The sequence below is a fragment of the Oncorhynchus keta genome, unplaced genomic scaffold (assembly GCF_023373465.1).
Source record: "Oncorhynchus keta strain PuntledgeMale-10-30-2019 unplaced genomic scaffold, Oket_V2 Un_scaffold_1526_pilon_pilon, whole genome shotgun sequence".
Taxonomy (NCBI): domain Eukaryota; kingdom Metazoa; phylum Chordata; class Actinopteri; order Salmoniformes; family Salmonidae; genus Oncorhynchus; species Oncorhynchus keta.
In genome coordinates, this window is record NW_026290798.1 from 439,126 (window position 1) to 454,311 (window position 15,186).

General features: G+C 43.2%; 2 protein-coding genes across 2 annotated transcripts; one reads left to right on the forward strand and one right to left on the reverse strand.

Moving 5' to 3' along the window:
• Positions 1–759: 759 nt before the first annotated feature.
• On the reverse strand, positions 760–5,647 carry LOC127927567 (uncharacterized). The gene is made up of 8 exons (XM_052514116.1): positions 5,503–5,647; positions 5,032–5,379; positions 4,616–4,945; positions 1,870–1,929; positions 1,534–1,677; positions 1,378–1,425; positions 1,228–1,290; positions 760–930 (listed from the first exon to the last, which is right to left on the reverse strand). Exons 1-8 carry the CDS (start codon positions 5,564–5,566, stop codon positions 917–919), a joined length of 1,071 nt encoding a protein of 356 aa, XP_052370076.1. The 5' UTR covers positions 5,567–5,647; the 3' UTR covers positions 760–916.
• Positions 5,648–9,702: 4,055 nt separating this feature from the next.
• On the forward strand, positions 9,703–14,439 carry LOC127927568 (allograft inflammatory factor 1-like). The gene is made up of 6 exons (XM_052514117.1): positions 9,703–9,865; positions 10,115–10,176; positions 13,165–13,231; positions 13,340–13,381; positions 13,910–14,075; positions 14,250–14,439. The coding sequence occupies exons 1-6, from the start codon at positions 9,847–9,849 to the stop codon at positions 14,335–14,337; spliced, it is 444 nt and encodes a 147-aa protein (XP_052370077.1). The 5' UTR covers positions 9,703–9,846; the 3' UTR covers positions 14,338–14,439.
• The last annotated feature ends 747 nt before the right edge of the window (positions 14,440–15,186 follow it).

The following is a 15,186-nucleotide window of genomic DNA, read 5'->3' on the forward strand; positions in this document are numbered from 1 at the left end:
ATTGGAAGATGTTTTGTGAAGGGTTGTAAGATATGGTGTGTTGATTGGAAGATGTTTTGTGAATTCGGTAAGACATGGTGTGTTGATTGGAAGATGTTTTGTGAAGGGTTCGGTAAGACATGGTGTGTTGATTGGAAGATGTTTTGTGAAGGGTTCGGTAAGACATGGTGTGTTGATTGGAAGATGTTTTGTGAAGGGTTCGGTAAGACATGGTGTGTTGATTGGAAGATGTTTTGTGAAGGGTTTGGTAAGACATGGTGTGTTGATTGGAAGATGTTTTGTGAAGGGTTCGGTAAGACATGGTGTGTTGATTGGAAGATGTTTTGTGAAGGGTTCGGTAAGACATGGTGTGTTGATTGGAAGATGTTTTGTGAAGGGTTCGGTAAGACATGGTGTGTTGATTGGAAGATGTTTTGTGAAGGGTTCGGTAAGACATGGTGTGTTGATTGGAAGATGTTTTGTGAAGGGTTCGGTAAGACATGGTGTGTTGATTGGAAGATGTTTTGTGAAGGGTTCGGTAAGACATGGTGTGTTGATTGGAAGATGTTTTGTGAAGGGTTCGGTAAGACATGGTGTGTTGATTGGAAGATGTTTTGTGAAGGGTTCGGTAAGACATGGTGTGTTGATTGGAAGATGTTTTGTGAAGGGTTCGGTAAGACATGGTGTGTTGATTGGAAGATGTTTTGTGAAGGGTTCGGTAAGACATGGTGTGTTGATTGGAAGATGTTTTGTGAAGGGTTCGGTAAGACATGGTGTGTTGATTGGAAGATGTTTTGTGAAGGGTTCGGTAAGACATGGTGTGTTGATTGGAAGATGTTTTGTGAAGGGTTCGGTAAGACATGGTGTGTTGATTGGAAGATGTTTTGTGAAGGGTTCGGTAAGACATGGTGTGTTGATTGAAAGATGATTATTCTTTTCACTGGCATTGAACTGAAATAAATAAAAAATAAATACAATGTAATGAAATGTTAATTGTTTACAGAACTGAAGGTGTTAGAAACATTTGAACCTGGACTCAGACAGTGACCAGAACCTAGATTCAATCCAGATCGCGAGAGATCCGCATTTTAGCATGCTTGATGTTTAAAAGTGAGTGCTATATCCGCGAACCAGGAAGCATTGCCTTTAAATGCCAATTGTGCTATAACGCGGATCTACTGTGGTCCGGATTGAATTGAGGCCCAGGTTAAACATTTTTTTACAAAAATATTGTGGGAAAAAACTCACAAGTGCCTAGGTTGTCCTTCTGGTCAAACTCTGCAAGTGAATACAGACAATTGGGTCCCGTTGCTGTGAAAAGAATAGATGAAGACGTTATTTAGGTGGACCAGGAGCCCTCTGAGCACATTCAGGATGAGACATAATCAACAGGCTTACCTGGGTCTTGTACATCTTCATAAGTATTCCAGTCAGACTCATCTCCATCTGAGAAAGAGAGAAAGGCAGATTCACAATACAATAATACTGTGTGTTTCAAAACATTTAGCCTTAATTTCCCAGGTCAATATCAACCAGAGTAGTGGCCGTACATACCTGAGTGTCTGCGGCGTCTGAGGCAAATGATCAATCCCAGCGTAAGAGCCATTATGACAATCACACACATGGATGAAGCCGATATAGTAGCCGTTCCAACTGTAGCAGTCGCAACTCTTTCTGGACTCTGACTGGCAGTAACGGCTGAGTAGAGCATAAATATAAAATGATGACAGTCATTCATGGTCTCATTTGATTGAACTGAGTGTAAAGCCTGTCGTGTGTCTCTTGTCCTCTAAACCCAGTGGTGATAAACATGTCCACAAATATATTCAGTAGAATTGTTATTTTAAATAAATTAAAGACACAAATAAGAGAACAACATTGTACACCTACTAGGGTTTGTTAGTTCAGTTGTGGTGACAGTCCTAACAACCAGGTTCTCCTCTTCCTGTTCTGATTCAATGGTAGAAAATGATCATTATAGAACATCAAATTGCTAATGCAATGGTTGACAAATATAGATACAGTGCATTCGGAAAGTATTCAGGCTCCTTGTCGTTTTCCACATTTTGTTACGTTACAGCCTTATTCTAAAATGTATCAAATTGTTTTTTCCCCTCATCAATCTACACACAAGTTGTCCCATTAGGACAAAGCAAAAAACATTTTTTAGAAATGTTTGCAAATTCATTAAACAAAAAAAAACAGAAATATCACATTTACATAAATATTCAGACGCTTTACTCAGTACTTTGTGGAAGCACCTTTGGCAGCAACTACAGCCTTGAGTCTTTGGTATGGCGTAACAAGCTTGGCACCCTTGTATTTGGGGAGTTTCTCCCATTCTTCTCTGCAGATCCTCTCCAGCTGTCAGGTTTGATTGGGAGCGTAGCTGCACAGCTATTTTCAGGTCTCTCCAGAGATGTTCGATCGGGTTCAAGTCCGGGCTCTGGCTGTGCCACTCAAGGACATTCTGAGACTTGTCCCGAAGCCACTCCTGTGTTCTATTGGCTGTGTGCTTAGGGTCGGTGTCCTGTTGGAAGGTGTATCTTCACCCCAGTCTGAGGTCCTGAGCGTTCTGGAGCAGGCTTTCAACAAGGATCTCCCTGTACTTTGCTCTGTTCATCTTTCCCTCGATCCTGACTAGTCTCCCAGTCACTGCCGCTGAAAAACATCCCCACAGCATGATGCTGCCACCCCCACAGAGGAACTCTGGAGCTCTTTCAAAGTGACCATAGGATTCTTGGTCACCTCCCTGCTCAGTTTGGCCAGCTCTAGGAAGAGTCTTGGTAGTTCCAAACTTATTCCATTTAAGAATGATGGAGGCCACTGTGTTCTTGGGGACCTTCAATGCTGCGCAAATGGATTGGTACCCTTCTCCAGATCTGTGCCTCAAAACAATCCTGTCTCTGAGCTCTATGGACAATTCCTTCAACCTCATGGCTTGGTTTTTGCTCTGACATGCACTGTCAACTGTGGGACCTTCAGTGGCGATTTTAGCATGTAAATCTTGATGGGGCAACAACAAAAAAGAAGTGGGATGCATGCCAGCAAAGCCACTACACAACACAACACTAAACAATATATTAATTGCACTATACCAGTGACAAACGGAGCCCACAAACTGTTAGGGCCTACATAAAGCTGTCCAAACACCAGAGCCCCAACAGCAGTCCCAACACCTTACCACGGCTACGCCTGGTTATCAGCAGAGCCTTGTCTGGCAGCGAAACAGTTCATTCAGCCACATTTATTGCCTTAAAAAAAACAGAGCTGATATGGCTGACTTGCTGACTTGCACAACTGTGAATTCTACTGACAATTGATATGTACAAACTAGGTCATAAGGGACAAGTGCATAAGAGTCAATCCAGAATTTCGATTAAGACATTCATGAGCGAGCTAGGACGGACGTAGTCAATCTAACTATTTGTTCAGCACTTTTAAAATGTACAGTGACAGAATTTAGAACATGGGCCTTTCTTACAGTGATCTCCCTGTACACCAAGTCAGAACCGTAGGATATATAAAGGGGGCATATAAGCAGACAATGAAAGTTCTTACAAAATTAGATGATTACATTTTAAAGGCTACATGTGCACCACCAAGTCAGAACAATAGGCAAAATTAAGAGGTGAAAATATACCAAATTATTAGTATGAGGCACATGGGCTACTAACAGCTTACTACACAACATACAGTGTACTACTTTCTTAGCTACACTATATATATCTCCCTGGCATATTACATCATTTATGCAACAGCATACAAGACGTTTTTGGACTCACCTTGTTGTGCTGTGCTCACCTGAACAGGATGGTGGCCCAGCGGTCCTTCGTGGACATACCGTGGACAGGACTTATTTTCCCAGTCATAGCTCGTTTTCCCAGAGTCTTCAACAGATTTTGCAGTTCCAAGTTAACAGTTGTTTTGAGCACGGCACAAATCATGCTTCATTGACAGCATGGCCAATGTTGAACATTTATCATTTTAAACTATGAAAAGAGACCATTAATCTTAGACTTGGCACCCCACAGCCACTCCACTGAATAGCAGGCTAATGATTGTTTTCCAATGCTTACAGTTAACCACTGATTCTTTCCAAACCACTCATTGTTGAATTTGCGATTTCCAACTTGTTGTGTAATGTTTATTTCCAATGGCCGATGAGTACTGATATGTTTTATCCATAATTTCCCTTCATTATTTCTCTTCATATGACAAGGATTAAAAATGAATGACTGGTAGCCACTGGGGGCTTTATGTAGACAGGTGTGTGCTTTCCAAATCATGTACAATCAATTTAATTTACCACACTGCAATCAAGTTGTAGAAACATCTCAAGGAGGATCAATGGAAACAGGATACACCTGAGCTCAATTTTGGGTCTCATAGCAAAGGGTCTGAATACTTATGTAAATAACCTATTTATGTTTATGTTTTTTTAATAAATTTGCAAACATTTCTAAAAACCTGTTTTCGCTTTGTCATTATGGGGAATTGTGTGTAGATTGATGAGGAAACAAAACAATTTTAGAATAAGGTTGTAACGTAACAAAATGTGGAAAAAGTCAAGGGGTCTGAATACTTTCCGAATTAACTGTATATTCCAAATAAGAATGTACTAGCACATACTCACCTTTAACCTGCAGCTTGACCTCAAAGCAGCGTTCATTTTGTCCCATCTGCAACCTACATCTGTACCATTGGCTGTGACTGTACTCCACCATGGAAAGAGTCAAAGATGCATCTCCTGAACTGAGATTCCCTCCAAAGCTCACCCTTTTTCCTAGGAATGTTTGGTGGGAGATATCTGTAGGGTATTGAAGTATTTGGATCTCACTGTCTCCCTTGATCTCTGCCCAGGTCACTGATGATATTTGGGGATTTCCTGTTGTCATGTTCAACAGGCAAGGCAGGGTAGCTATCCCGTTGGGTGCTGCCATAACTGAATGTAGAATTTTGCATTCTTTGGAGGAGAGAAGAGGATTAGTCAAACAAGGTTGACTCTATTTTTATTTGACACTTACATAGAAATGGAATATATCATTTTACCTTTCACTTTTAGAGTGATGTTTTTCACATGGACACAACTCCATCCCAACCAGACCTTGCAACTATAAAGCCCTTCGTCAGATTTCCTTACATCTCTTAGAGACAGGGACAGGTTTCCAGCCACCACAACATCCGCTCCCGACTCGAAGGCCACACGTTCTGATTTATGGGCCACAGATGGATTATCAGGCCACACCAAGATGTCCTCAGGTTTAAGTGAAAGTTTTGTCCATTTCACTCTGGTTGCTAAATCTTTGTGGATTGATGTGAAACAGGGGAGGACAGCTACCTCTTCCTGAGTAGCTGTGATGAATTGTGGCGCATCTACATGAGAACAAGACTCAGCACCTGGGAAATTATGGAAAAAAATAGATCAAATTAGCATATTAACTTTTTAAATATGCATACTGCTCTAAAAATTACTTTCAGAAAATTAAATCAAGTGTAATTTAATAAAAAATGACTACTCACCAGCAAACTGTGTTCTAATGATCAACATAAGTATTGATAACCCTTGTGACTGAAACAGTGCCATTATCCATGTGAGTGTGTGAAGTTCCTTATCAAGTTAGTCTCTCATCTCAGAGTCCAATCTCAGTTCTCCAAGGCCTAGTTTCTATATGGGTCATGAATACACATTTGCGGGGAAACATTTATTGACTTCCCACATAAAAATAATGTTGTTTTGAAGATTATATGCTTAGCAGTGCCATCTAGTGTCAAAGACTGAGAACAAGTTATTTGCTTAAAATAATATACATATATTTAAACAGACAAGCCAGTGAAGAACAAATTCTTATTTACAATGACGGACTCCCAATCACTGCCAGATGTGATACAACCTGGATTCGAACCAGGGACTGTTGTGACGCCTCATTCACTGAGATGCAATGCCTTAGACCCTGCGCCACTCAGGAGCCCTGTAATTTTCACATTTATCCAATTAGTTCTACATTACTTAGCCTAACCGTACTGTTACATGTTACATCCCGAGTGGCGCAGTGGTCTAAGACAGTGCAAGAGGCATCACTGCAGTATCTGGCTCAAATCCAGACTGCATCACATCTGGCTGTAATTAGGAGTCCCATAGGGCTGCATCACATCTGGCTGTAATTAGGAGTCCCATAGGGCTGCATCACATCTGGCTGTAATTGGGAGTCCCATAGGGCTGCATCACATCTGGCTGTAATTAGGAGTCCCATAGGGCTGCATCACATCTGGCTGTAATTAGGAGTCCCATAGGGCTGCATCACATCTGGCTGTAATTAGGAGTCCCATAGGGCTGCATCACATCCGGCTGTAATTAGGAGTCCCATAGGGCTGCATCACATCTGGCTGTAATTGGGAGTCCCATAGGGCTGCATCACATCCGGCTGTAATTGGGAGTCCCATAGGGCTGCATCACATCTGGCTGTAATTAGGAGTCCCATAGGGCTGCATCACATCCGGCTGTAATTGGGAGTCCCATAGGGCTGCATCACATCCGGCTGTAATTGGGAGTCCCATGGGGCTGCATCACATCCGGCTGTAATTGGGAGTGGGAGTCCCATGGGGCTGCATCACATCCGGCTGTAATTGGGAGGGAGGGCTGCATCCATCTGGCTGTAATTGGGAGTCCCATAGGGCTGCATCACATCCGGCTGTAATTGGGAGTCCCATAGGGCTGCATCACATCCGGCTGTAATTGGGAGTCCCATAGGGCTGCATCACATCCGGCTGTAATTGGGAGTCCCATGGGGCTGCATCACATCCGGCTGTAATTGGGAGTCCCATAGGGCTGCATCACATCCGGCTGTAATTGGGAGTCCCATAGGGCTGCATCACATCCGGCTGTAATTGGGAGTCCCATAGGGCTGCATCACATCCGGCTGTAATTGGGAGTCCCATAGGGCTGCATCACATCCATCTGTAATTGGGAGTCCCATAGGGCTGCATCACATCCGGCTGCATCACATCCATCTGTAATTGGGAGTCCCATAGGGCTGCATCACATCCGTCTGTAATTGGGAGTCCCATAGGGCTGCATCACATCCGGCTGTAATTGGGAGTCCCATAGGGCTGCATCACATCCGGCTGTAATTGGGAGTCCCATAGGGCTGCATCACATCCATCTGTAATTGGGAGTCCCATAGGGCTGCATCACATCCGTCTGTAATTGGGAGTCCCATAGGGCTGCATCACATCCGGCTGTAATTGGGAGTCCCATAGGGCTGCATCACATCCGGCTGTAATTGGGAGTCCCATAGGGCTGCATCACATCCGTCTGTAATTGGGAGTCCCATAGGGCTGCATCACATCCGGCTGTAATTGGGAGTCCCATAAGGGCTGCATCACATCCATCTGTATTGGGAGTCCCATAGGGCTGCATCACATCCGTCTGTAATTGGGAGTCCCATAGGGCTGCATCACATCCATCAGTCCCATCCATGCATCACATCCGGCTGTAATTGGGAGTCCCATAGGGCTGCATCACATCCGGCTGTAATTGGGAGTCCCATAGGGCTGCATCACATCCGGCTGTAATTGGGAGTCCCATAGGGCTGCATCACATCCTGTAATTGGGAGTCCCATAGGGCTGCATCACATCTGGCTGTAATTGGGAGTCCCATAGGGCTGCATCACATCCGGCTGTAATTGGGAGTCCCATAGGGCTGCATCACATCCGGCTGTAATTGGGAGTCCCATAGGGCTGCATCACATCCATCTGTAATTGGGAGTCCCATAGGGCTGCATCACATCCGTCTGTAATTGGGAGTCCCATAGGGCTGCATCACATCCATCTGTAATTGGGAGTCCCATAGGGCTGCATCACATCCGTCTGTAATTGGGAGTCCCATAGGGCTGCATCACATCCGGCTGTAATTGGGAGTCCCATAGGGCTGCATCACATCCGGCAGTCCCATAGGGCTGCATCACATCCGGCTGTAATTGGGAGTCCCATAGGGCTGCATCACATCTGGCTGTAATTGGGAGTCCCATGGGGCTGCATCACATCCGGCTGTAATTGGGAGTCCCATAGGGCTGCATCACATCTGGCTGTAATTGGGAGTCCCATAGGGCTGCATCACATCCGGCTGTAATTGGGAGTCCCATAGGGCTGCATCACATCCGGCTGTAATTGGGAGTCCCATAGGGGCATCACATCTGCTGTAATTGGGAGTCCCAGGGCTGCATCATCTGGCTGTAATTGGGAGTCCCATAGGGCTGCATCACATCCGGCTGTAATTGGGAGTCCCATAGGGCTGCATCACATCCGGCTGTAATTGGGAGTCCCATGGGGCTGCATCACATCCGGCTGTGATTGGGAGTCCCATGGGGCTGCATCACATCCGGCTGTGATTGGGAGTCCCATAGGGCTGCATCACATCCGGCTGTAATTGGGAGTCCCATAGGGCTGCATCACATCCGGCTGTGATTGGGAGTCCCATGGGGCTGCATCACATTTGGGAGTCCCATAGGGCTGCATCACATCCGGCTGTGATTGGGAGTCCCATGGGGCTGCATCACATCCGGCTGTAATTGGGAGTCCCATGGGGCTGCATCACATCCGGCTGTGATTGGGAGTCCCATGGGGCTGCATCACATCTGGCTGTAATTGGGAGTCCCATAGGGCTGCATCACATCCGGCTGTAATTGGGAGTCCCATAGGGCTGCATCACATCCGGCTGTGATTGGGAGTCCCATAGGGCTGCATCACATCCGGCTGTAATTGGGAGTCCCATGGGGCTGCATCACATCCGGCTGTAATTGGGAGTCCCATAGGGCTGCATCACATCTGGCTGTAATTGGGAGTCCCATAGGGCTGCATCACATCCGGCTGTAATTGGGAGTCCCATAGGGCTGCATCACATCCGGCTGTAATTGGGAGTCCCATAGGGCTGCATCACATCCGGCTGTAATTGGGAGTCCCATAGGGCTGCATCACATCCGGCTGTAATTGGGAGTCCCATAGGGCTGCATCACATCCGGCTGTAATTGGGAGTCCCATAGGGCTGCATCACATCCGGCTGTAATTGGGAGTCCCATAGGGCTGCACACAATTGGCCGAGGTAGGCCGTCATTGTAAATAAGAATTTGTTCTTAACTGACTTGCCTAGTTAAGTAAAAATAATTATATGCATTCCTTCCTTGTACCTAAATCTATACGGGGTAGCCTAGTGGTTGGACTAGTAACTGAAAGGTTGCAAGGTACACTGAGCTGACAAGGTACAAATCTGTCATTCCGCCCCTGAAAAGGCAGTTAACCCACTGACCAGCCCGAATAACCTGGTTTCTTCCTAGGTTTTGGCCTTTCTAGGGAGTTTTTCCTAGCCACCGTGCTTCTACACCTGCATTGCTTGCTGTTTGGGGTTTTAGGCTGGGTTTCTGTACAGCACTTTGAGATATCAGCTGATGTACGAAGGGCTATATAAATACATTTGATTAGATGACTTGCCTAGTTAAATAAATAAAAAAGACATGAAAAGTGATTGCATGTTTTGCTGAAAGGACTTGAATAGTTTAAAAAATATGTAGACAATAATGTAGTGTGCAGTGTTTATGTGGTAGCCTAGTCTAGCGTATGTCAAATGCAAACCCCCTAGTTCATTGTCCCCTCCATAGACTCTCTTTGTTCTCTGTCTGTTCCGTCTGCTGTGAGTGGATGTGAGAGGGGAACTTAGCAAATGACCACACTCTAACTTTAACTCCCCACACTTCCTCTTCTGTCACAAAATACAGATACATACTTTACACTTTCAGTGTTCATGACACAACGCTCAGCCACCCCTGGTCCCTTTGACTACTCTATGATCCACCAGATAACAGCAGATTGACATGGACAAACATTTACAAGGTAAGTCTCTGTGTCATACGTCTCATCTCACGCTGTCAGTCCGTCTGTCTGTCTTTCTGTCGATATGCACTCCACAGATTTTATAAACAATTTATTAAAGAAATACAGTGTTTTAGCTAAATCAATCAATTAAATCAAATCTGTTATCTTTAGTTAGATCCTGTGAATGTGTGAGGGTTGTGTGGATAGATCACCAATAAGGAAGTGAGTAGTAACACGTTTTCTGAGTTGATCCTCATATAATTTCAGGAGGGAAAGCATTTGGATTCCTCAAGTCTCAGCAGGATGTGAAACTGAACTCCATCAATGAGGTCTGTTGTTCATCTGTCTATAAATGTTATTATGGTAGTATTATCTAGCTATAGCATTATTAGCATCTGATTATCTATGTACACTATCCAGTGGCGATTTTAGCATGTACATCTTGGTAGAGGAAAATAAAATTGTGGGATGCATGCCAGCAAACCAATACACAACACTAAACAATACATTAATTGCACAATATCACAGCTACACTTGGCTATCAGCTGAGCCTTGTCTGGCAGCGAAACAGTACATTCAGCCTCATTTACTGCCTTTAAAAAAATATCTATATATGTCTGACTTGCTTTAACAAATGTGGTTTCTACTGTCAATTGAGATGTACAAACTATGGCATAAAGGGACGACAAGTTGATAAGAGGCAATCCGTCATTTTGATTAAGACATTAATGAGTGAGCTAGGATGGATGTAGTCTATATAAATATTTGTTCAGCACTTTTTAATTGTACAGTGACAGAATTCAGAACATGGGCCGTTCTTACAGTGATCTCCATGTACACCAAGTCAGAACCGTAGGATAAAAAAAGAGGCATAAATGTAATCGATGATAACATTGTCAAAAACAGGTTATAGGCTACATGTGCACCACCAAGTCAGAACAGTAGGCAAAATGTTTTAAATGATTAGGGTGAGGCACATGGGCTACTAAGATCTTACTACATGACATACACTTAGTATTACTTTCTTAGCTACAGTATACATATCTCCCTGGCATATTACATCATTTTTTCAGCAGCATACAAGACATTTTTGGACTCACCTTGTTGTGCTGTGCTCACCTGAACAGGAATGTGGCCCAGCGGTCCTTTGTGGACATATTTTGTCATCAAACTTTGTCATCAAAGTCTGGCATTCTCTGAATTTATGGTTCTTTCAAGACAACTGGGAACTTGGGAAAATAATGATGACAACAGTGATGTTCAGGTCGTAGCTCTAGAAAGAGGGCCGAGTTCCCGATTTACAAATCTGAATTGGATGAAAGTTCAAAACGTATTTTCCCAGTCGTAGCTTGTTTTTCCCAATTTCCCAGTTGTTTTGAACTCACCAAAATCAGGTTTTGCAGTTCCAAGTTTAACAGTTGTTTTGAGAGCGGCACTATGATTTCTTTGATAATGATTGGTTTGGAAAACTTGCAGTTAGCCACTGATTCCTTCCAAAACACTCATTGTTGAATTTGCGATCCCCAACTTGTTGTGTAATGTTTCTGTCCAATGGCCGATGAGTACTGATATGTTTTATCTATCATTTCTCTTCATTATTTCTCTTCACAAGACAAGGATTAAAAAGGATTTGCCAGTAGATTGTCGACTTGATTCATGATGATGACTGATAGCTAAGATTTTGAAAGTATGATGTTGACATGATCAGTCCAATCAAAGCTACTGTAGATATAACGTGATTTGACGTCATGTTATCTGTGGCCAATGACTGTGAGCCTACTTGGATGGGCACTTCTAATGTAACTCTATGGCAGCACCCAAGGGGCTTGAATTTTCGAGTTTTACCCTTAGACTTGGCCGTGACGTAGTGTACCCATGAGTGACAGAACACTGAATCAATCATGGCGCAATGCTCTATATTTTGTGCTGGCTGCCCCACCACCACAGAAATCACTGAACTAGGCTGAAACACCTGCATTTTGGAGCTGCCTTACTCAAGAAAACAAAAAGAAGACCATGTTTGTATGCGACTTTAAATTATATATATACTTTTTACATTGTAAAACAAGGTTTGCAAACAAGGTTGCCAGGTGCACGGTGTTTCCTCCGACACATTGGTGCGGCTGGCTTCCGGGTTGGATGCGCGCTGTGTTAAGAAGCAGTACGGCTGGTTGGGTTGTGTATCGGAGGACGCATGACTTTCAACCTTAGTCTCGCCCGAGCCCGTATGGGAGTTGTAGCGATGAGACAAGATAGTAGCTACTACAACAATTGGATACAACGAAATTGGGGAGAAGAAGGGGTAAAAATTCAAAACAAAAAAACAAAAAAAAATTCTCCAAAATCAAATCTAGAATCGGCTTTCTATTTTGCAACAAAGCCTCCTTCACACACGTTGCCAAACTTACCCCCGTAAAACTGACTATCCTACCGATCCTCGACTTCGGTGATGTCATCTACAAAATAGCTTCCCATATACTACTCAGCAAACTGGATGCAGTCTATCACAGTGCCATCCGTTTTGTTACCAAAGCCCCTGAGACCTGTATGCTCTAGTCGGCTGGCCCTCGCTACATATTCGTCGCCAGACCCACTGGCTCCAGGTCATCTACAAGTCTCTGCTAGGTAAAGCTCTGCCTTATCTCAGCTCACTGGTCATGATAACAACACCCACCCATAGCACGTGCTCCAGCAGGTATATCTCACTGGTCATCCCCAAAGCCAACACCTCCTTTAGCCGCCTTTCCTTCCAGTTTTCTGCTGCCAGTAATTGGAACGAATTGCAAAAATCGCTGAAGTTGGAGACTTATATTTCCTTCACTAACTTTAAACATCAGCTATCTGAGCAGCTAAGATTACTGCAGCTGTATATAGTCTGTAAATAGCCCACCCAATCTACCTACCTCATCCCCATATTGTGTTTATTTACTTTTCTGCTCTTCTGCACACCAGTATCCCTACTTGCCGATCATCATCGTTCTTTTTTTCCTATTGTGTTGTTGACTGTACGCTTGTTTATTCCATGTGTAACTGTGTTGTTGCTTGTGTCACACTGCTTTGCTTTTTCTTGGCCAGGTCGCAGTTGTAAATTAGAACTTGTTCTCAACTAGCTTACCTGGTTAAGTAAAGGTGAAATAAATCAAATAAAAATAAAAATAAATGTTTTCATTGTTTGCAAACTGATATGTGACACATACTAATGCCAAAGTAACATGCAAAACATGTTTGTTTTTTTGCTAAAAATGTGTGGCTGAATGACAGGTCACCACTGACACGATCTAATCTCAATGTCTGCCTTGTGCTATTCTATTCTTAAGGTTTTTCTCACAGATCCTAAATATGCAGAGGAGGAGGACCTCAGCTCAAAACTGGAAATGTTTAAAAGTGAGATTTCAAGTCTTTTAAATGCACATTGATCAGACAGTTATGTTTCCTTATTGAATGAATCAACAATTAAATAATAATTGTAATGTGTTCTATATTGTTTTACAGACAAATACATGGAATTTGATCTCAATGACCAAGGAGACATTGGTAAAATTGCCTTATTTTTTTACGACAATCCTGATGAATAACAAGATTAGGCTAATCATGAGGACAACATAGTTCACATGGATGGCTCAATCTTTGTCACAGCCTTTCTCTCTCTCTCTCTGTCACGCTCTGACCTTTAATATCTCTGTTTTCTTTATATTTTGGTTAGGTCAGGGTGGGTATGCTAGTTTTTGTATTGTCTAGGGTTTTTGTATGTCTAGGGGTTTTGTAGGTCTAGGTATTTATATGTCTATGGTGGCCTGATATGGTTCCCAATCAGAGGCAGCTGTTTATCGTTGTCTCTGATTGGGGATCGTATTTAGGTAGCCATTCCCCTTTTGTGTTTGTGGGTTCTTATTCTATGTTTAGTTGCCTGTCTGCACTAGCCGTATTAGCTTCACGGTTTGTTCTTTGTTAGTTTGTTCAGTGTTCATTCTTATATTATTAAAGAATGTATGCATACCACGCTGCGCCTTGGTCTCATTCGTATGACGAACGTGACACTCTCTCTCTATCTCTGTGTCACAGACATGATGGGGCTGAAGCGCATGTTGGAGAAGCTGGGTGTGGCAAAGACTCACTTGGAGCTGAAAAAGATGATGTCAGATGTGGTTGGCGGTGCTGCACGAGACACGTTCTGTTACACAGACTTTCTCAATATGATGCTAGGGAAGAGGAATTCCATACTCCGACTGTAAGTTAGAAGGAAACTGACACTACATTTAATGAAGGCATTACATTTGACCTGAAATGAATTTTCTGAATACGATTCTGAACTTTAGTAATCCACTGTATTTCCTTTAAGGCTATATGTCTTTTTGCTACATGACTTGTGTAATAATTTGTTATTTTATTTTCTCTGCTGAAGGATCTTGATGTTTGAGGAGAAAGGGAAAGACCAGGAGCCCAAAGAGAGTGGACCACCGCAAAGAAAGACTTTTTCAGATCTGCCCTGAATGCAATTAGTTATGGATCCAATCTGTTCATATAAAAACTGAATGTCAAATGAACTGGGTTATACAGGTTTCATTGTAAGGAATAAAGAAAGGTTTGATTGATCCATAGGCTTGTCCATTTGTTGGTGAAAAACATGTGTGCAGCTGCAGAACCTCATATCAAGCAATTGATCGAATATACTTAACAAAGTATATCAATTGTCAGCATTTCTGATAAAATGATAGAATCCCATAACATATTTGAGTGTTTGTGTAATGGTGAAAAACATCACTCAAAGTGAAAAGTAAAATGATATATTCCATTTCTTTCTATGTACGTGTCGAATAAAAATAGAGTAAACCTTGTCTGAGTAAGCCTCTTCTCCTCCAAAGAATGCACAATTCTACATTCAGTTATGGCAGCACCCAACGGGATAGCTACCCTGCCTTGCCTGTTGAACATGACAACAGGAAATCCCCAAATATCATCAGTGACCTGGGCAGAGATCAAGGGAGACAGTGAGATCCAAATACTTCAATACCCTACCCGGGGCGGCAGGGTAGCCTAGTGGTTAGAGCGTTGGACCAGTAACCGGAAGGTTCTGCCTCTGAACAAGGCAGTTAACCCACTGTTTCTAGGACGTCATTGAAAATAAGAATTTGTTCTTAACTGACTTGCCTAGTTAAATAAAGGTAAAATAAAAAATATCTCCAACCAAACATTCCTAGGAATGGAGGGAATCTCAGTTCAGGAGATGCATCTTTGGCTCTTTCCATGGTGGAGTACAGTCACTGCAGATGGACAAAATGAACGCTGCTTTGAGGTCAAGCTACAGGTTAAAGGTGAGTATTAGCTAGTACAGTTGTGGC